Source organism: Protomyctophum parallelum (assembly GCF_964188405.1).
Source record: "Protomyctophum parallelum genome assembly, chromosome: 9".
Lineage (NCBI taxonomy): Eukaryota > Metazoa > Chordata > Actinopteri > Myctophiformes > Myctophidae > Protomyctophum > Protomyctophum parallelum.
Window position 1 is genome coordinate 44691729 of NC_139706.1, and position 23121 is coordinate 44714849.

At 42.2% G+C, this 23121-nt stretch overlaps 1 protein-coding gene across 1 annotated transcript; it reads right to left on the minus strand.

The window, feature by feature from the left end:
- Positions 1-2833: 2833 nt before the first annotated feature.
- Positions 2834-22807, minus strand: numa1 (nuclear mitotic apparatus protein 1). The gene is made up of 20 exons (XM_083773280.1): positions 22686-22807; positions 21200-21256; positions 20475-20619; positions 19935-20062; positions 19512-19623; positions 18397-18514; positions 17086-17226; positions 16447-16560; positions 10889-15799; positions 10388-10576; positions 9460-9617; positions 8864-8995; positions 8185-8305; positions 7658-7871; positions 6967-7097; positions 6384-6653; positions 5334-5444; positions 4261-4584; positions 3666-3716; positions 2834-2874 (listed from the first exon to the last, which is right to left on the minus strand). Exons 2-19 carry the CDS (start codon positions 21252-21254, stop codon positions 3672-3674), a joined length of 7419 nt encoding a protein of 2472 aa, XP_083629406.1. The 5' UTR covers positions 21255-21256; positions 22686-22807; the 3' UTR covers positions 2834-2874; positions 3666-3671.
- Between the last annotated feature and the right edge of the window lie 314 nt (positions 22808-23121).

Below are 23121 nucleotides of genomic sequence, written 5' to 3' on the forward strand. Positions count from 1 at the left end.
TAGACTAGGTTCCTCCTGAGTGTGTCACAATCACAATGTTGTTTCGGTTTCGGACGGCTCGGCGCCTGCAATGACTCCCTTTGAACGCTACGTGTCGCTATAACCCCACTATGGATAGCCAGTCGTTGTGGCAACTAATTATATTCCTCCAGCCAGCAAAACACACACACACACACACACACACACACACACGCACACACACACACACACGCGCACACACACGGCTGATGTGATGATGGCTGTCAGTTCTATTGGAAATATATGGCATAAACGTGTATTTAACTGATGTTATGAACATGGATGAAATGTTCATAACCCATCAGTCAAAGCAAGTGTGTGTGTGTGTGTGTGTGTTCTCTCTCTCAAACTTGTTTTTAATTAAAAATTCTAATTTGTTTTCAATGACCTTGACAAAATACATAATAAATGTATAGACCCTACTGTAAGCGTACCAATGAAAGAGCTTGTCTAAATAATAACCAATGACATTGGACACATTTGAATGTTCTTTTATATTTAATTCATTCATTTAACTCATTCTCAGATGTATTTCCTTCATAACTACCAGTGAAACAACATATTTGTGAGTAGAGGCACCGCACCAGAGGATTCATAGAGGAGAAGCCCTACCTCTGCGACCAGTGTGGGGGAAAGTTCAGCAATAGAATAGTCTCAAACAACACCAGAGAATTCTAAACCCGTTTACTGCTAGCAGTGTGGGCCGCGGAAAAGTTCAGCCAGAGAAATAATCTCAAACAGCACCAGAGATTCATATAGGAGAAAAAACCTTACCACTGTGACCTGTGTGAGAAATGGTCCAGCACTGACGCAGAAACTCAAAGCTCATGAGATAGGATTCATTCAAAAAAGCTATGACCAGTGTGAGTAATGCTTCAGACGTCACAGTAACTTAAAGAGATGATCAAGTTCTCAGAAGGGTTTTCAACCGATGCGATGTGCTTTTAAAGAAGTGAACCACTACAAGAGATTTCAGTCAAACTGGAGAGCTGCTATGTGAGTTGTATGGCAGCAGTTTGCAATGGAGACAAATAACAGTTCTCTCTCTCCATGTGCACTTAGACTATTTGGCTGCCAGATTTGTCAGCTATTATTTTACTTTTTCCACTAAATCAGTGTCAACAATTATTCAGCCAATGTTTCGCAATTTGAATCACTTTCAACCCGTCATCGCTAATTTAGGCAAATGTTCAATGATTAAAAAAATGGCTAAACAATAGATCCTACAAGCTCACAAAACGTCACAATGCCCGAAACGTGAGCTTGTTCCTTTAAGTTTTTGATTAGGGCTTAAATGGTTAAATACAATAAAGCAGTTTGTTTATTTTGCATATACATAAAAAAGCCATGTTTACACTTTGACTAAAATAATAAATACCCCAAAAAATGCTGATCTACAAGCTCACTTGCCAAAATCTCATTTTAGATCTTTTTCGTTGCACAGAATATGGACGCTAGGGTTCAAGTGGTTAATGTCAAAGATTTGGCCCCCGTATAGTAATAACTGAGGACCCTTTAGGGTCCCGGAACACCTGTTGAAAACGTATGTTCATCTAGTGTTGTGGAGAACAGAAGAGTAGCAGATGCATGTCCCAATTACATAATCACAATTATTTGATCTTTTGCATTAACCCTCCATGCAACGCATTGCAGGCTTATAGACGCACCATTAAGACGTTAAACATGTCAGTATTATGAATACTTTGAGATATTATACATCTTAAGTAATTTGTCATACTGGTATGTTTTACAATGCCAATCACGTGACAATTAAGTCAGCTAAAAGTCCTGTTGGGATGCAAATAAAGGATAAGAAAGTTGATTGTATTTAATAAGATTTTGTAAATGTTAAATAGCTGACTTACAAGAGATTCCATTTTCACTTTTGTACACCACTGTACAATGATGTATAATACAGGGTTAAAGGCATCCTTCACCAAAAATACCCTTATGCACCGATACATGGGACACATATCAGTATCGGCCGATATTTGCAGTTTTCACCTCAATATCGGTAGCAGCAAATTAAACTGACATTGCACTGATTGCAGTAGCGGATAATTATCCGTTATTGATAAGCATACATTTCGTGCTGGCTGTGGTCGTCATCTGTAATTTACCAAGTTGTGGAGTCTGAACAGTTATGCATTAGTTTCCCCTGCACAAAAGGTGAAAACTAAAATATTGTTATCAGTATTGGCCATCAGTTAACCTGATAGCCGGGAACCCCTTTTGGTGTTTTAAGCATTCTGGGTGGTCCCTGGAACATCATATTTTGAGATGGGGGTCGGCAGCCAAATACAGATTATTCTGGGGCTCCTTGACACTAGTGAACAAGTTTGAGCACCACTGATATAGAAAGAGGTTTTTCAGAAGACATTTGTAGAATCGACCTCAGGTCTAAATGGGTTAAATTGATATTAAAAAAAATTGGTATCGGCCAAGAATGTCCATATTGGTGCATCCCTCGCTTTTTCCTATATCACGTCACCACATGAAGCCTTGAATCTATGGAGATTTTGATTCTGTCACTATCCAGAGACAATCCAAAATGTTACCAATTGATTTTGGATCAGGATTTACAAGATGTTTTTATAATTGGTCTCTAGTCTAAATGTGTTACGGGTTGGTTTGTTCAATTATTACGTGCATCTCCTGCATCATACAAAACAGACGCAAGGTTTTAAAACTTAAAATCTTTATTAGAAAATGTAAAATGTGCCCCTATACACACAACTAAAATTACACAGAGGTGTACGGTATAACTTGTAGTCAGGGGTGAGAAATCAAACATTATATGAATACAGTATACACAGTTGGACCTCATCATCACCGGTTCCTCCTGAAGCTCATCATCTGTGAAGGAAATCAAAATGAATACACATTAATGAGCATACAGACACAAGTTAAGCTAAAACATTAACGTGTGTGTGTGTGTGTTTGTGGTTTATCCATTTTTGGCCAATGTTCCCCCCAGAATATGGTTGACAGGGTTCAAGTGGTAATTGAGCGTACAAACAATTTGACATGCATGCATTAAAAAGAAAATAAACATACATAAATAGCAAAGCTTTGTTTGAACCACATCAAACACTGACCATTGTGTTCATTTATAAATCTAAACCCAAAAAATGCAAAATGACGTGCTTTACAATAAGGAAACGCAAGCAAACAGACTGTGGGAAATAAAATTACTTCTATAAGTGAACAAAGAGGAATCTAGGCGTTTGTCTTGTAGTGGTGGTGGAAACTAAAGCAACTGAATATTCACTCAAGCAATTTGAGGTACTCGAGTATTGTACATTTAATACTTTCTCAAAATCTGAGGAAAATATAGCATGTTTTTTACTCTATATCTAGATTACTGAGCCATCAACTTGATTACTGGGTCAGGAATACAAAAAATAAAAATATAAAAGGATTAAATTCAAGGCTTCACTGGGTGTCAATTATTTTATTTTATTTATTTTTGGTTGATCAACTAGTATATTTAGATGCCAATACCTTTGTACTTTTACTCAAGTAAACTACCAATAGCACAATGTAGAAATACCGTAGTGTATATTCAAACATTTTAAGTGAAGAGAAAAAAGAAACTTCCACCACACCAAGACCCATAGACCAAAAATAAGAGCTTTGCGCTAGACCTGCTGTCAGTCTCTCTTGTCCATTGCAGCAGACAGGTCTGTGTCAGGACCCTACAAAAGTGTTCAATACCAGGGATTAGGAAAAGCAAGCCAAATATTGGTGGGTCTGTAACTCTGTATACGAATGGAAGCAAATGGACACATTTCGTTCCATTTGTACACTTGACTCAGTCAGGGTTTTAGATTTGTAGATTGGGGCCCCAGAGATAAAAAAGTATAACAAACGGGGGTCTAATTTGGCCTTATTCATATAAAACTGGGTTTTAGTCATAGTCTAAAACTAGATGAACACTAAAACCTTTTGGCAGGCCATGCTGGCATTGTAATGACAGATTTTCCACTTGGTTGCATGCTTGCAGTGCAACCGGACATGAAATTACTTTTTAGTTCTACTGGATCTCTTCTCCACTAGTCCTCCCTAACATTTTAGTCTAGTTTTTACAAAAATTGTCAATATATTTAGTCTTAGTTTAGTCATAGCTTAGTTTCCATTTAGTTTATTTAATTTTCTTTTAGTAGACGAAAACACTGCAGGGCCTAAAAAATGAACTGAAGAAAAGGGGCGAGTCATGTAGAGTAGATGACGTGCGCTCACCTTGCGTGCGCTGGCCGTCAGGCCTGCCGTGCTGCTGGCGGCGGTAGCTCGGGGTGACCTCCTCTGCCGTCCTCCGGGTGCCCCAGGCCCAGGGGGTGAGGAGGGGGTGACCCTGCCAGCCTTTGTGGTCTGAGCACGGGACGCCGCCGCCGCCACACCCCGTGGCGATTTGGTGCGAGTCGCGCCAGCGGCAGGTGACTTCCGCAAACCTTTGCCGGGGGATTTGCGCGTGGAGCTGCGCAGCCTGTTGAGACCTTTCTGCAGGTAGTTGTTCTTCTTTGGCGTGTTTTCTATGTTGAAACACATGGTCTCCCTGCGGTGAACCTTTGAAAGAAATACAGTGAACTTTACTGACCTGGGATCAGATTCATACGAGGGTTTCCGCAAGACACACGCTGGTCTGATGAACCCATTCTGACCTGAGATCAGATTCTAAAAATGTCAGTCGTTCTTCGATTTTTTTTTCAAAAATAGCAGACCTACAAGCTCGTATCGTACCACTCGGTGGCGCGATATGAGCTTGTAGATCTGCTATTTTTTAATAGCTAAAGCATGACATGATGCCGACACCAAAATGGGTGCCCGGACAGAATGGGTTAAAAGAAATAGTGAACTTTACTAAAGAGCAAGCATACAAGTCAGTGTTTCCCCAAACATTGGGGAGGGACCATTTGTGGGCTGAAGGCACAGTTCTCCAGTCATTTAACAGAAACAATGTCTTGTTTGACACCGAGATACTGTAGTATGACGAAGTAGGGTGTTTTTACAAAAAATAAATACAAAATTAAATATGGAGATGAGGTTTATGCACTGAATTTTTGACCGTTGAAGAGAAAACAATCCCCAAATAGACGTAATAAAAGGTTTTAGTCCCCAGTTGAGTACAATGACAATGCAAATGGGGACACAACAGTGGTTAAGTCCATCTGTGAGTTTTATAAATATTTAGCCAATGAAAATTATTACAGCTTGTGACACAACTGCATTGGTTCTCCCCCATTATATGCAAATGTATTGTACATACAAAATTGTATTAAAGACAGCAAAGATATGCATGGATTTGTGAGACTTACAGGGCTGAGTGGCACACGCAGTTCAGAGCGGGAGGACGACGCTCCACCGCCGATCTGTCTAGATTTAGGGGTGAGCGGTCGTGGGAAGCAGCTGGTGGCCATCCGTTTTGACTGTTTGAGTGACAATAGTAAGAATGAGACGCAGTAAAGACAAGAAAATATACATTAATATATTGTGTTTTCAATCACACATATACATCTTTATTTATTTAACCCATATTTATTTTGCCTTTAATTAAGACAGAGTCTACAAACTAAATCAGTTTTCACACTTTGCACACAAAAATAGATATACAAGCTGGTGCAAGCTTGTACGTCTCCCATTTATTTAATAGCCAACGCAAAGATAAAGAAATCACACCCGTGTGAAGTGAGGGGCGCCAATATATTAAAGTCTAACTCATGTTGATATGGTGATGTAATGGTGATGTAAAAACGGTGCCAACACAAACATTAAATGCCATTAACAACAAAGACAATATGACGTAATGAGGGACAATATTAAAACATTGAACTAAAACCAAACATTAAACCTGTATATAAGAGCGGCTAGCGCCCCTCAAAAACGATTCATGAATTCCCGGTCATAGGAGCACTTCAGCCCATTTCAACCCAATCATCATGATTGGTCCTCTTTGGTGGGCTATAGACAGTTGTTCAGAGACCTGTCTGCATTATGACATCAACAGGGATGTCGAGCCAATAGAAATAACAGACATTCTGTTACTGGAAAGTCAGCGTGCTGAACTAGAAGCCACTGTTCTACAATCTAGTAGAATACGTTTTATATATATTATTTGAAAATGACCAACACTGTCAGGTTTCTGAGTGGTCCACAGCCCTGCCTTTTGAGAATACGAATTATAGAATGACAGATTTGAAAATGGGTGGTCCAGGAAGATTCTAAAAAGGCCTTCTAATTACTAAGCTTTAAGTCTTTACCCCTACCATATTGGACTTTATGTGCAAGGAATCTATTCTAGAATATATGAAAGTTTCACCTTTCTGTAATTCACGGGACATTAATAATGAATGTGAAGGTAATGTTACCTCAGGAAAAAGCTGGGACTCGTTGGCTGCAGGCCTCTTGGAGCCTCTTTGGCTCTCCTGGCGTGATGAAGCGGCCGCAGTGTTCCTTGGAAGCTGCCCGGGCATCAGAGAAAGACGCCCGGCAGCATGAGGTCCCATGTAGGAGAGGCGGTGAGAGGCCAGGGAGTCCTGCAGCTGACCTGGCATGAGGGTTGCCCGCCTCATCGTCTCCATTGGGTCTCCCGTCCGAAGCTCCTCGTCCGAGACTGTGAAATCTGGACAGAGGCTAGGCTGGAGGGGAAGAAAAAGGTTTAAAGGTATATTCAGTGATTTCACTTAATAATGTCACTTACTAGTGGGACAGGGAGTGGTCGAGTATAGCAAGTGGGCCCCACAATAATTTGACAAAAAATAAAAATAAATGGCAATAGTATTTTTTTCAAGCCAGAACACAATACATTATTTGATCAAATACAGACAAAAATATTTTGTTTGCGTGATGTTTGACAAATTTAACGAAATATTTACGGACGTGGCTCCACGGGCAAGTACCGACTTGGGTGTCCTTGACATGAAAAGGTTAGAGACCCAGTTCTTCACTCACCCGGGGCTCCAGAGGGTAGCTGCACTTCAGGTGAGGCAGCTGCCTCTTGTTCCTCGCCTGCAGCTCGGCGATCCTCATCCAGTCCTCCGACGCACCATCAGGCTCGTTCTCCACCCCGTCGTACAGAGAACCTGGAGGAGGAATAGTACATGAGAAGTTAATTGACATCAGAGCTCATAGAATGATGCTAAATCAACCCTCATGACATGGAAAAAGGAATCTGCCATTTGTGAAACAGCATGAAATGATCTCCCCACTAGCGATCAGTTCCTAAACATTATAGCACAATATGTATACGTAACTTATGACGTTCTTAAAACTATTCGTTCTCGCTCTTTCTACACCCAACCAGTTGAAGACATTTCAAATTGAGGCTTTTAACCTTCGCATTTATGAAACATCCTAGGGTTTTATGGAAAATTCTTCTATCATGTAATATACAATCAATTCAAATACAATTACGGTAATCTTCCAATTAGAACAGCCAATCTACAAGCTCAGTGTGTCGCAATGTGACGCTTGTAGATGAGATTAGTCTTTGAAATGCAAAATTTGTCTTTGTACTAATTTGCAATACAAATACAACCAGGTGGACAGTTTCGAAGTACACATTCCGTAATGTTTTTGACTGATTGTGACAAAATGCTAAATCTGGTTAATGTTCTCATTTGAGAACTTAGTGGTTACTCACCCCGGGGTGGGACGGCAGCGCTTCTCCGGCGGTAACCGGGCAGGCTGAGCAGGTGGTCTTCATCACCGCTGGAGGGTCTGGCAGGTGTGGCAAATAGCTCTGTTGCCACGGGCCGTGAGGCACCATGATCATCAGAGGAGGTGAGGTTGGGATGGGAGTGGGCCGGGGCCAGGCTGTGGAAAGTCTCATCCTCACCGGCAAACCCAGGGCGCTTCTACAAGTGCACAAGTTAACGATCACTCAGTGAACAATTGTGAGATAAAGTTTAAGGGCAAGGCACTATAGAAATCTATCCATTTTGATAATTTATTTTTGCACCATTTATTTATGTAAATGTGCCGTCTTTTAGAAGAAAAAGAAAAAAAAGAAACTCAAGACAATCTTGTTGTGAATTGATGCTGTTGGGTGGAAACCTTATGTCCAAAAAGTTTGGGTTAAAAAAAAGGTCATAAAGATGAAATATGGAGACAAAACTTGTGTGTCCACATGCGAAAGGCTTTAGAAATGGTGTAGAGTATTAAGTCAACCTTGCTCATGGTGATGCTGATGGTGGTCCGGCGCCGTTTCACCGACGAGGATGGGTTCCTCCTGGCCGAGTCCAGGCCCAGGTCAGCTAGAGAAGTCAGGCTGCTCTCCAGCTTGCTGGTTCTGCAGTTCCACCATTAAAGAGACAAAAGGCTTAAACTTAAAGTATAAACCAGGATCTCATTAGAATGAAAGAATTGCACATTTAGGTGGCCCAAGTGATGTTTTTCAAATTCGCATAAGTAATTGGTTATAGTTCAGTAACGGTGGACTTCTGTCTGTCCCTTTAATAGAAAATACATTCTCAGGTGGGTTGCCAATTTCATCCCATTAGGAGAAAGTACCCATCTATTAGCTTAAAGGAGAATTCATCTTTAACCATTTTCTTAATCTTACCTTAATCGGATATAATTTCCCCCCCCCCCCAGTGATCAAAATAAGTGATTTAGCCAGCGACCCAGCACACAGTCAGAGCTGCGGATCGCTCTGGATGTTGTCATTTTTCACCTGTACCACTCGTTATTGGATAAAACATCAGATTAATTCTCCTTTAAATGTTAATGTTCCAGTTTCCATTTATTCTTATCTCCACTTTTACCGTTATCGTATGCAAGTGCTCATGCCATTAGTAGACAAGTCAGGAGAGAGGGCATCACAGCCATGGTTATGTATAAAACCCACCTATTGGATTTTCTGGTATTCATGGGGGTGAAGTAGAGAGTTTCCAGTGACGCTGCTCCCCGGAGTTTGGCCGCCAAACGTTCACTGCTGCGAACCAGAGGGGTGCTGGACTCCTCTGGTCCCGATGGCATCCTGCACGGGAAAGGAGCACAGAATGCTTGGATTAAAGCAAAAATAAAAGCTCACGACTGAAAAGGTTTGTATGGCCAGTTGGCCACACCCTAATGTGTGATACCATACAATACTGGTGTCGTTTTCTGTAAACACAAATTATGTAAAACACCTTTAACCTTTGCTTTAAAATGTTCCAATCTTAAAAATAATCGAAAATAGCCCAGCTACACACTCAGTGTGTCGCAGACACATTGACGACTTGTAGATCAGCTATTTTCCCTGTGCAAGATGCTTCATGCTGGCTTCTATGGAATCCAAATGACTGAAATAAGACCAAGTACTTTTAATCCATGACAAAAGGTTATTGGGGGATGAGTGAAGGCGAAGTATACATCATATACATAAAGAGGGGAAAGTCTGAACACAGCCTAAACAAACTAAACATAATATGTCCATGTCATTTCAACTGGATTTGGCATTACCTTGTTGAATTGAGAGAGTCATCAAGGTCACCGTCAGAACTGCTAGTCTGCCTGGACTGAACAGTTGTTGATAGTGGAACGGCAAAGTAGGCAGACTGCGTCACTCTCCCTTCATGGAGCCTGCTGTTCTCCCTGAGGTTACGGCTGGCGAAGGCAAGCTGAGATGGACATAGGAAAGAATAGAGAAAGGGTATAATCCTTTTTTCCCATACTCCATGGAAATGCTAGGAACTTAATCATGGCCAAGAGGTGACTTGATATAGTTTATAATTATGCTCAAGAGCAGCAACTTCTGACAATATAAAATAAAAATTACTCGTGTGAAGTGAGGGGCACTCTTCTCATCATACATCACATTAAATGCTCAGCAATCAGCTGAGCACATTCCGTGTTTAACCCAACACCCAACGTTGCAATAATAAAACATTTCTTCACCTAAACGTCATTGATGTTCATTGAAATGCCATTGATTGGTCATATTTGCATAAATACCCCACCGAACATTTGCTTCTTTTTTATAAACATAATTTCCTATACAAAGTCCTAGTAGTCTAAGTAGTAGTACGGTTGAAATCTCTTTTTTGCAAGTAGAAATATATCCAGGTGTTACAGGGTTAAACAAACAGACATACTAAAAGATTAAAGCTATAAACGGCCATAGACACCTTTTAGCCCAAGATGTGCTAAAGTTTGACCCATTACATGCTACTTAAATTAGAAATTGAAAAATCTTTGAAATTTGTGCCTGCATATAGGTTCCCCAACTTTCAGCAGCAGTGGCATAAGTCTCCCCAAAGACACGATAGTAGACATCTTTTTTAAAACATTTGTGAAGAAAGCCATTGGCAAGCATGCATTTTGCAGATTGGTCACATCTCACTAAATAGCCCAAACTAACTGCTTTATCCGAGAGAGAAAAAACACCAACCTGCGTTTCCAGACTGGCATTGCTTGCCTGGAGGCGCTGCTCATTGCAGTGAGCCTGCTCCAGGTCTGTCTGCAGCAGCTTGACTTCGTCCTCCTTTTCCGCCAGGGAGCGATGCAATTCAGAGACCTGCTCCTTGCTTTGCTGGAGAAGCTCCTTCTTCCCGTTGTAGTGGCTCACAGCCTTGTCCATCTGGGGATGATGGGAGTTGGTGAAGATAGCTTTTTTTAAGACCAAATATTATAGGGCTAAAGACTGAGCCTGGCTGACTGAAGGCACTTCACTGAAGCATGAAGTCCAAGAGTTTAATGTAAAACTAGGAGTGCAGCATGTAATGTAAAACATTAATGCTGACCACTAAACAATGAAAGGTGACAGTTTGACATGAATGCTTACCACTAAACAATGAAAGGTGATTGTGTTTTGACTACATTAATGCCGGCCACTAAACAATGAAAAGTGATCCAATATAGGCATCTGAAAATATTCTGTAGTTAGACCAACCTGTGCCTTGTAGTGCTCGGCAGCCTCCGATTTAGCTGCAAGCTGCATTTCTAGAGCCCTCTGGATTTTGTCTTGATGCTTGGAGTTCTCTTGTATGTGCTCCAGTTGTTTTTTTAAGCCTTCGGTCTCCTGTTCAAACAGTTGAGAATGTGAAGAGCTCTCATCCTTCAGCAGGGTAAGCTGACCCTCTTGAGATTTGATTTCGTCACGCAGTGTCTTCACCTCTTCTTGTGAGGCTGCCATCTGCTCCTCAAGCATGACCCTCTTTCGAGCATTCTCTTGTTCATTTATAGTCAAAAGGTCGTCCTTGGCCATGGTCTCATCCTTCAGGACGACCAACTGTTGTTCTTTTTCCTGAGTCTGTTCTTTTAGGACCCTAACCTGCTCTTCAGATGCTGACAGTTGCTGCTGCAGAAGGTCTTTCTGATGAGTACTCTCTTGCTCTTGTCTGGTGAGCACGGCAAGATGATCCTGAGCCTCCTTTTTAAGACAATCATCCATTTGTTTAGTGTGCTCTTTCAGGCTTTGGATCTGCTGTTGTAACAGTTCAGATTGTCTCGAGCTCTCTTCTTTCTGCAAGGCAAGCTGAACCTCTTTAGATTTTACTTCTGCACACCGTCTCCTCACCTCTTCTTGTGAGGCTGCCATCTGGTCCTCAAGCATGACCCTCTTTCGAGCATTCTCTTGTTCATTTATAGTCAAAAGGTCTTCCTTGGCCTGGGCTTCCTTCACAGCGTTTGTGAGAGACTCCTCTGTGCTTTCCACTTGTTTTTTAAGGGCTTGTAATTCCTGCTGTAGCACTTCAGAGTGTGCCACGGTCTCATCCTTCAGGACGACCAGCTGCTGTTCTTTTTCCTGAGTCTGTTCTTTTAGGACCCTAACCTGCTCTTCAGATGCTGACAGTTGCTGCTGCAGAAGATCTTTCTGATGAGTACTCTCTTGCTCTTGTCTGGTGAGCACGGCAAGATGATCCTGAGCCTCCTCTTTGGCCTTTTTAAGACAATCATCCATTTGATTAGTGTGCTCTTTCAGGCCTTGGATCTCCTGTTGTAACAGTTCAGATTGTCTCGAGCTCTCTTTCTGCAAAGCAAGCTGAATCCCTTTAGATTTGATTTCTTCACGCAGTGTCTTCACCTCTTCTTGTGAGGCTGCCATCTGCTCCTGAAGCATGACCCTCTGTTGAGTATTCTCCTGTTCATTTATATTCAAAAGGTCTTCCTTGGCCTGGGCTTCCTTCACAGCGTTTGTGAGAGACTCCTCTGTGCTTTCCACTTGTTTTTTAAGGGCTTGTAACTCCTGCTGTAGCACTTCAGAGTGTGCCACGGTCTCATCCTTCAGGACTACCAGCTGCTGTTCTTTTTCCTGAGTCTGTTCTTTTAGGACCCTAACCTGCTCTTCAGATGCTGACAGTTTCTGCTGCAGAAGATCTTTCTGATTAGTAGTCTCTTGCTCCTGTCTGGTGACCACAGAAAGCTGAGCCTGAGCTTCATCTTTGGCCTTTTTAAGACAATCATCCGTTTGTTTAGTGTGCTCTTTCAGGTTTTGGATCTGCTGTTGTAACAGTTCAGATTGTCTCGAGCTCTCCTCTTTCTGCAAGGCAAGCTGACCCTCTTTAGATTTTACTTCTGCACACAGTCTCCCCACCTCTTCTTGTGAGGCTGCCATCTGGTCCTCAAGCATGACCCTCTTTCGAGCACTCTCTTGTTCATTTATAGTCAAAAGGTCTTCCTTGGCCTGGGCTTCCTTGGCAGCGTTTGCGAGAGACTCCTCTGTGCTTTCCACTTGTTTTTTAAGGGCTTGTAACTCCTGCTGTAGCACTTCAGAGTGTGCCACGGTCTCATCCTTCAGGATGACCAGCTGCTGTTCTTTTTCCTGAGTCTGTTCTTTTAGGACCCTAACCTGCTCTTCAGATGCAGATAGTTGTTGCTGCAGCAGATCTTTCTGATGAGCACTCTCTTGCTCCCGTCTGGTGACCACAGCAAGCTGAGCCTGAGCGTCCTCTTTGGCCTTTTTAAGACAATCATCAATTTGTTTAGTGTGCCCTTTCAGGCCTTGGATCTCTTGTTGTAACAATTCAGATTGCCGCGAGCCCTCACCTTTCTGCAAAGCAAGCTGAATCTGTTTTGATTTGATTTCTTCACGCAGAGTCTTCACCTCTTCTTGTGAGGCTGCCATCTGCTCCTGAAGCATGACCCTCTGTTGTGTATTCTCCTGTTCATTTATATTCAAAAGGTCTTCCTTGGCCTGGGCTTCCTTCACAGCGTTAGAGAGAGACTCCTCTGTGCTTTCCACTTGTTTTTTAAGGGCTTGTAACTCCTGCTGTAGCACTTCAGAATGTGCAGAGGTCTCATCCTTCAGGACGACCAGCTGCTGTTCTTTTTCCTGAGTCTGTTCTTTTAGGACCCTAACCTGCTCTTCAGATGCTGACAGTTGCTGCTGGAGAAGATCTTTCTGATTAGTAGTCTCTTGCTCCTGTCTGGTGACCACAGAAAGCTGAGCCTGAGCTTCCTCTTTGGCCTTTTTAAGACAATCATCCATTTGTTTAGTGTGCTCTTTCAGGTTTTGGATCTGCTGTTGTAACAGTTCAGATTGTCTCGAGCTCTCCTCTTTTTGCAAGGCAAGATGACCCTCTTTAGATTTTACTTCTGCACACAGTCTCCCCACCTCTTCTTGTGAGGCTGCCATCTGGTCCTCAAGCATGACCCTCTGTCGAGCATTCTCTTGTTCATTTATAGCCAAAAGGTCGTCCTTGGCCTGGGCTTCCTTCACAGCGTTAGAGAGAGACTCCTCTGTGCTTTCCACTTGTTTTTTAAGGGCTTGTAACTCCTGCTGTAGCACTTCAGAATGTGCCACGGTCTCATACTTCAGGACGACCAGCTGCTGTTCTTTTTCCTGAGTCTGTTCTTTTAGGACCCTAACCTGCTCTTCAGATGCTGATAGTTGCTGCTGCAGAAGATCTTTCTGACGAGTACTCTCTTGCTCTTGTCTGGTGAGCACGGCAAGATGATCCTGAGACTCCTCTTTGGCCGTTTTAAGACAATCATCCATTTGTTTAGTGTGCTCTTTCAGGCCTTTGATCTCCTGTTGTAACAATTCAGATTGCCGAGAGCTCTCATCTTTCTGCAAGGCAAGATGACACTCTTTAGATGTTACTTCTGCACACAGTCTCCTCACTTCTTCTTGTGATGCTGCCATCTGGTCCTCAAGCATGACCCTCTTTCGAGCATTCTCTTGTTCATTTATATTCAAAAGGTCTTCCTTGGCCTGGGCTTCCTTCACAGTGTTTGTGAGAGACTCTTCTGTGCTTTTCACTTGTTCTTTAAGGGCTTGTAACTCCTGCTGTAGCACTTCAGAATGTGCAGAGGTCTCATCCTTCAGGACGACCAGCTGCTGTTCTTTTTCCTGAGTCTGTTCTTTTAGGACCCTAACCTGCTCTTCAGATGCAGATAGTTGTTGCTGCAGCAGATCTTTCTGATGAGCACTCTCTTGCTCCCGTCTGGTGACCACAGCAAGCTGAGCCTGAGCGTCCTCTTTGGCCTTTTTAAGACAATCATCAATTTGTTTAGTGTGCTCTTTCAGGCCTTGGATCTCTTGTTGTAACAATTCAGATTGCCGCGAGCCCTCACCTTTCTGCAAGGCAAGCTGACCCTCTTTAGATTTTACTTCTGCACACAGTCTCCCCACCTCTTCTTGGGAGGCTGCCATCTGCTCCTGAAGCATGACCCTCTGTTGTGTATTCTCCTGTTCATTTATATTCAAAAGGTCTTCCTTGGCCTGGGCTTCCTTCACAGCGTTTGTGAGAGACTCCTCTGTGCTTTCCACTTGTTTTTTAAGGGCTTGTAACTCCTGCTGTAGCACTTCAGAGTGTGCCACGGTCTCATCCTTCAGGACGACCAGCTGCTGTTCTTTTTCCTGAGTCTGTTCTTTTAGGACCCTAACCTGCTCTTCAGATGCTGACAGTTGCTGCTGCAGAAGATCTTTCTGATGAGTACTCTCTTGCTCTTGTCTGGTGAGCACGGCAAGATGATCCTGAGACTCCTCTTTGGCCGTTTTAAGACAATCATCCATTTGTTTTGTTTGCTCTTTCAGGCCTTGAATCTCCTGTTGTAACAATTCAGATTGCAGAGAGCTCTCATCTTTCTGCAAGGCAAGCTGACCCTCTTTAGATTTTACTTCTGCACACAGTCTCCTCACTTCTTGTGAGACTGCCATCTGGTCCTCAAGCATGACCCTCTGTTGAGCATTCTCTTGTTCAATTATAGCCAAAAGGTCGTCCTTGGCCTGGGCTTCCTTCACAGCGTTTGTGAGAGACTCCTCTGTGCTTTCCACTTGTTTTTTAAGGGCTTGTAACTCCTGCTGTAGCACTTCAGAATGTGCAGAGGTCTCATCTTTCAAGACAACCAGCTGGTGTTCTTTTGATATGATCTCTTCTTTCATGCACCCAACATGCTCTTCAGATGCCGAAAGTTGTTGCTGAAGTTCTTTCTGATGAGCATGGAACATATCCCTCTCTAGAGTACTCTCCCGTTGCTTTTCAGCCAAAATGTCTAGTTTTGCCTGGATGTCCTTTTCAGCCGTTTTGAGGGAGCATTTCACATTTTCTAACTTAATCTTCAACCCCTGGATCTCCTGTTGAAGAACTTCACCCTGACGAGAACTCTCCTCTTGTAGTTTGGTCAGATTTTCTTCTTTGGTGCCCATTTCCTCTCTTAACTCTCCAACCATAACAGTTTGTAGGGCAACTTCTGCTCTGAGGCTTTCAAGTTGTTGGTCTTTTGCAGCCGAGAGTGAGGCAACAGTAGCCAATTCTGTGTGGAGATACTTCACTTGCTCCTTAGCCTTCTTCAGTGAGTCGACTGTGCACTCCAAGTCATTCTTCACTGCTTTGAGTTGGTCCTCCAACTCCCTCTGCTTAGAGAAAAAAAATAGTTATATATAAAATGGACACAATATTTAAAACTTACAACTTTCAAAAGTATGACAACTAAGAGTCTAAAAGCCCCTGGCAGCACCTGGAGGCTCTGCTGGCCTTACACTAAAGGGGACCAAGTGGTTTTTAGCTGATTAATAGGCAGATTTTGTAGTTCTTTCCAATTCAGGTTCAAAACTGCAAGCCAAAGGTCACATATGTGTGAAGTGAGGGGCGGATTTGGGGGCACGCACGAAACCATAAAGTCCATAGACTTGGCTGCCACATGGCGTAACAGGGGGCCCAGCACAAGCCCATAAAACATGGCAGATAATCATGTTAGATGTAGGTGTGCCCCGAGACACTGATCTACAAATGTCCAAGCTTAAACATCATACTTATGGACTGTCTTCATAAGGGGACAGGCCCCTTTCCTATTCTTTGGGAACTTGAATCTTTGCTTCTGGGGGTCCCTTGAACAACATTTTGGCATGCAATCGTTTTTGGGGTTCTTGGCCTGAATAAGTATTGACCATAGTACACCATACTTATGACCATACTATGAAAAACGTGAAATGTTTCAGAAAAATGCTAGGCTTTAGAAGCCCTTTTTGTAGAATAGGCCTCAGGTCTTAATGGGTTAACTCACCTCCATGACAGGCCCCATGTTCTCTCCTCTCTCCTCCTTGATGGCACGCTGTAGATCATCCTCCAAACACTTCACCTTGCTGCCGAGGATCTGGACCTGCTCCTCAAGGTTGGCCTGGTTAAACAAAGAACACATCACAAACTGGAAGCAAAAGCATGTTACCTCACAAGGGGGGGAAACAATATAGTCTCAGAACCCAAAATGTTGGCCTGGGAACCCAATCTACTAAAAATGGCAGATCTGCAAGCTTGCAGATCGTATTTTCACTACTTCTTAAACATTAGTTTTCTAAATTAAAAAAAAAAAAAAAAAGGTCAAACATTTTTCATCATAGTATTAGTCAACGTAATCAACACGGCTACCAGGCCAAGGAATCTGTGCTGGAATTGACACTACTGCACTTCTGGGCATGCGGTTCCCAATTTCACAGTTTACCGGTCGCAAATTTATAATATACTATTTTTTAAAATAATTATATGCGTTTAGTAAATTATGGTCGCGTTTAGGGGTAGAGTTTCTACTGCGTGAAGACTCGCTCTCACTGCGGTCGCAGCCATTAGCAGTTGTTGCTGGTAGCATCATGGTCTATGTACCAGGCCGACAACTGCACCCAGCCTTGGAGAACACACACACACACACCTTAGCGATTTGAGCTTGGGAGAGCTCACTCTGAATCTGAGTGGCCTGTGCGGTCCACTCCTCCTGGGCAGCGGCCTGAGTCTCTGTAAGCATGTGAAGCGCTGCTTTCGACATAGTGAGCTTTGAGCTCATGTCTCTCATCTGGAGAAAAAAAACAGCATCAATTTGTTAGTCAGTTTTCTGAAAAAGCTACGTTTCTATACATCAATGGTGCTCAAAGCGTTCATGTCAAGCACCCCGGAATTATATGAATTTGGCCAGACCAATGACCCAGATGCTTTCCCGGTTTAACTTACCGTTGCACAGGACAACGAGACGTGATTTATCCAGAAGAAAATAATAATTAGAGTCCATGTAAAACGGTCAAAATCCCTGTGTGCAAGCGCATGCACACACATCTTTATTTGCATTATGGCTCAAAACGTTGATGAAATAGGCCTGATCGCCTCGTCTCATTGATGCATAAATGTTTTATGAAACAATATATGAAACTAGATAAAGTGCCCCTCAGAGCACAGGTCTCCACCAGGGCAGGTCAGGTTGTGGCCTCCTGGTGGTGCTAAATAAATCATTATGGGTTAGCCCATTAGACCTGTGGCCGATTCTACAATTTGTATAAAAGGTAGGTGGCTAGCGCACATCCAGTTCTTGTCTGGTGCTGGACTAAAGTAAATACAATAAAGAGAGGAGAGTCCGCACACAGATTTGCTCCAAGGTGTTTGCTTTTTATTCAAAACACCATAATTAATACACAACGTTTCGGCCGTGAACGGCCTTCATCAGGTGATAATCGGCAGTATATGTGACAACTCCCTTTTAAACCCAGTCGTCACATCACGTGACTGATAACGACTGCATGGGCAGGTGGTTCACTAACACCAATAAGTGACATGACAAAAATTATATATTATAAAAATTATATTATATTATATATGAATGACCACCACAGCAAGTAGGATTACAATAAGACAACAGTTTCAATAAAACTTGCTGGTATTTTTGCTTGTTACAGACTGTTTTAGTATTTTTTAAATACATTTTTTAAATATTTTATATATTTGAGATTTTACATTTTTTAGTTTGTTTTTAAGATTTTAAGATTTAAAAAGCTTTTGGTACCAAAAGTAGTTTACAGTTTGGGCAATCTGCTCCAAAATAGTATTAGTCAGTCAGAACCGATTCTACAATTTGTCATACAAATGAGATTAATTTACGGTAATTGCGTTTTTTTTGGCTTGGACATTGGAACACATCATGGAATACAACATGTAAATTCCAGCTTTTAGGCTTCATCTTCAACTACTTATTTACCTGGATAGAGAGGTCACCATTCTCGCTGGTGAGCTGGTCAATCTTGCGCTCCATGGCAGTGGCGTTTGACTTCAGCTCATGGACTTCACGTACCAGCTCCGCTCTGTGGACCTGCAACCTATGAGAGCAATATACAGTGTTTCGGCAGGTTGTAGTCAAACAACTTTAAACACAACTAGATTACCGTATGTCTTGGTACTCAATTGCAAAAAAAAAAAAAAAAAAAAAAAAAAAAATGGAAACTATGAACCTCTGCCCCAAATTTTCCAGAGCGGCCTGTTATAGCGCCACCAGGAGGACGACTTTTGAAAAACACATTTTGTTATTACTCCTCCAGAGTCTGTCCAAAAATCCCACAAATCACACACACTCTATAGTCATGTGTTCAAGCCGGATATGTCTGATATTTCATATTCCATTCTAATTGGCCAACATTGGCTTTCAAAGTTTGCAGGATTGGCCCGTTTTGAACAAAAAGCCTCATATCATGAACAGCGATTTTTGAAATCTTTCACAGACTTTCCTACTAGGTTGAGGAATATATCCCACCCTTTTCACACTGGCCTGTTATAGTGCCACCAACAGGTGGATTTTTGCTAAACAAATTTACTTTTCACATTGGCCTATTTAGCACCACCAGGAGGCCACAACCTGACCTGCCCTGGTGGAGACCTGTGCTCTGAGGGGCACTTTATCTAGTTTCATTAAAAATAAATGCATGCATCAATGAGACATGAGCAAGGTTATGTTAGGTAACTGATGTAAATAGGTTTTCAATGTAATGGGTCCCAGGGACATTTTATGAGTCCCACTTCAACAATTTTAGAGTACAGTATTGCATCCCAGGACCCCTGGAGGGGGACATGATTGCGTCCTCTCTCATTTTAATGCGTCTAAGGATGCAGGCTATTTGCAATTTTGCATCACTGAGGTATTACATTTCGGTTTTGGCCGCATGGCCATTGGGCACCCAACGGCGTGCGCAAGCTTTTTAGCTCGAGACACAACGAGAAATTTTGTCTAGATCGGCACTACATCTTTAAACATTCGTTTTCCAATTTGTGGCATTTCACACTCTAAGCAGACAACATTTTGTAGATGTTAATTCTCCTTACTGGTCAATCCTGCACTCCAGTGCCTGAAGTTGCTCCCTGGCTGCACTCTCCTGTTCGCCAAGCTCCCTTTTGAGCTTGTCCAGCTGATGCTGCAGCCGCTTGATTTCAAGCTCTGCAAAGGAGACAAAGAAACAACCTAGGTTAAAAGGTTCTGCAAATGATGCAAATACTAGCTCTACTACCAGGCAGGTATACGCCTCAAGTGTTTGAATACATTAATTAGACAGTCCATTGAGGTCCCAAAAACCCCCCACCAAAATACAATTTCATAAACGTTTACAAAAAGTAGGAAAAAAGGGGAAGGGGGGTGAAGGCTGTTCATACGTTACACAGTATATATTGTAGGTAGGTCTTTGATGGTTCCAAGTGTACAAGTCTTATCATTGGCCTGGATTATTTTGAAGGGTAAAAAATAAAATGTACCTTTTTCTGCAAGCTGATCTTGTGTGATAGCCAGATCTCTCACCAAGGCGTCCATGGAATCCTGGTGTTTGACTGCACGTTTCTGCATTATCTTGAGCTGGACTTTCGGCGTCGTGACAGGAGAGTTTCTGAATGAAGATGACAAAACTGAAATATTGTACGTACTGGGGACTCCTGGCCTAAACAAATTGTCAAATCGAAACCTTATGTCCAAAACTGTTACTTTTCATGATTAAAAAAAAGGTGAAATCACTACGCTGTAGTTAGTATGATCGAGTAGTAGGACATTCATTTACAACAAAAACACCACACACATGGCCTGGCATAAAAAAGGTTGGGAAACACTGGTCTAGTCTATAAACAAATCCAAAGGGGTGACCTCGGCACAGCCATAGCTGAGGTGTCACATTAAGTGCATCTTGACACCTCAGTATTGATGGCCTACCGGGTGCCGCTGATTTGTCTATACATCTATAACAAAGATTACCATCAGGATATAGAGCTATTTAACAATTATTTAGAAGGGAAAAAAAATCACACCTGTCGGGTGGCGTTGCAATGCAGTCTAGGGTCATAAAGCGAACACGTGGAGAGTGGAGGGGTTGACATGGCGAATCATCTAAGGGAGACATGGTGGAGAGAGAGGACAAGGAGGAGCCCAGACTGGAGGAGGAGCCACACAACACTGGGGACGGAGAAACACATGTTAACCACTTTAAAGGAGAATTCCATGCTAGAAAGCTTTCTTACCTGTGTTTTTTTGTGCAAAAACTCCTTATTGGCTATTTTCCCTACCATAAGCCCTAAATGAACTGCATTGAATGGGGCTATGGGGTGTTATGCTAATTCGCTTATTTCCATCGAGGAGGATATATATACAAAGAAATTATAATTTTGAGCGATGGAAATAAGCGAATTAGCACAACACCCCATAGCTCCATTAAATTCTCATTCAATTCAATGCAATTCATTTAGGGCTTATGGTATGGAAATAGCCAATAAGGAGCTTTTGCACAAAATAACACCTGGACCTCTTTGGTGGGGACAACTACAAAGAAAGGTAAGAAAGCCTTTTAGTATCTCCTTTAACCCTCAATTCTTAGTCCAACTGACTGTTTAGATCCCCACCCATCAAGACATCAACGTACGTAATATAAATAAAGGCATAAGTTTGAAATAATCATATTTATTTATATTATATATATTTGAAGTCATATCTCCTTGCCCTAACTGTACGTCTCCAAAACACCCGTTATGTGACTTACGCCTCTCTGTTTGGCTGGGTTGAGGCTCCAAATCCTCAGTCTTCAGAGATTCCATCTCTGCAAAAATGGATAGTTTAAAGAATGATTCAAGATTTTGACTTACATTATCATAATATGAAGACACAAGAGTCATGTTCGTTGGTTACAGTCTCTACACATTCTAGCAACAACTCACAATAGCAAAATGAACCAAACAAGTAGGATTTAAGGAAAGTAGTATTGCATGTACATTAGTCATAGCAAGCTTTGAGCTGCTCAATGGTTGGTGTCCTTCCTGAGCCTCCCTACCCAGTTTTAAAGCTCTGTATAACTAGCTTTAAAACTCGTTATACAGAGTCCATTACATTTGGCCATATTATGGGTCAAACTAATATTATACAATGAATTATATGCACATTAGTGCTGCACAATCGAAGAAAATATCGAGATCTAGATACAGACAACCATGTAATCCTCATTTCTACATTTGAGCCAGAATCGTTCAGCACTAGATGGCTGTTAAAATTAATTCGAGTCAGTCTTGTGTTTGTGACTGTAAGAGGTGTAAGTCAAGCACTTTGATGTCCGTTTAAGGCTCCAGGTGCTACATTTTGAATGTAGTAATGTTCAGCAACTACTACCAACTATGGACAAAATGAGAATCGTGATGCACTAATGCATGTACACGCATATTTAAATATGGCATTCAAAGAATTTTACATTACAGTTCAGTAGGCTATGTGAAAACTGCAGACTATAATCAGGTTGTGCAATCAATTGTCCTTCACGAGTGTCATGGCATAATAACCGAATTGCGCACCTTGACCTTGCTACTTTTACAAGTTCGTCAACGTCTACATAAACGTTCAGATTTCAAATAGAAAGTGCTCACCCCAGGGCCACGGATGTTAGAATTTTGCTGAGGCGAGTAGCACCCCTGAATTCCGTATTGTTCAGTAAAAAGCACAACACTCAACGGAGAGGTTCCAAACGGAGCTAAATGCAACAATACAACTCCCAACCGATAAGTTCGAAAATGTTTAGTCGTACTCTAGATTTGCCCCAAAAAAAAGATAGTGCACGTACTATCATTACTTATTCAAAACAAAGGAAAAACAAAACTGCACCATCTTTTTTTCGGTCTGTCTCGAGAGACTATAGTTTGTCAATTATTTTTGTCATTTATTTAATACATTTGTCATTTATTTTTGTCTAGCACCTTCTCCTTCCTCTGCATAATTATTGTCCTTTTGGGTGCGGCGGTGCAACTGGCTACACAAGGTAAACATTAACCTTTCCTTGGATCAAGAAAGACCAATCAATATTGCTTTGGTTAACCTAATCTTAATAAAAGATGAGCACTTAAGCACTTTTAAAAACGCCAACACGTTGCTTCGATTGTTCTCCACTAAAAGAATAACTACTAAAACACTGGACAAACAAACAGCTTTAGCATGTATAGCTAACAACGTTACACTTCTAGAAATAATCGACATTCACAACATACCTGACTGTGCAAATAGACGTTCTCGGCTCGGAAACAATGCGTTTTCGGCAGAGAAGACGCAAACTAACCGATGATGAAGTATAAACTGTGTAGTTACTGCACTACTTGTGGTTCATTAGGCGTTCGTCCGTCCACTGGCTGGCGTCCAGACGTCCACACCAACAAGCTATAAGCTTAGCTTTGATTCAAAACAGGAGAAGTGCCAGCAAAATTCAAACCTGCCCTATATTTGTGGAACCGACCAATCAGCATTAAGAACGTCCGAGCGCCGTGAAACGTCATTGGTTGAAAGCCTCATTGGGGCTGCCGTCTCGTCGTACGGCGGTGTAGTGCGTCGAATGTACCAGATCTAGAAGCTCACGGGGCGTGTCCATAGAGTGGGGGCCATGGAGTATTGGGTGGGGGGCGTATCGGACGCGACGGGTTGTGAGCTTGG

Excerpts from the sequence above, each read along its gene's own strand:
- numa1 (XM_083773280.1), bottom strand. The coding sequence starts at position 21,254 with ATGGAATCTCTGAAGACTGAGGATTTGGAGCCTCAACCCAGCCAAACA. Across the intron at positions 9,618-10,387 it reads ATGCCAGTCTGGAAACGCAG|CTTGCCTTCGCCAGCCGTAA; the intron begins GTTGGTGTTTTT and ends TGTCCATCTCAG. Across the intron at positions 7,098-7,657 it reads CGCTGCCGTCCCACCCCGGG|GTTCTCTGTACGACGGGGTG; the intron begins GTGAGTAACCAC and ends TTCCTCCTCCAG.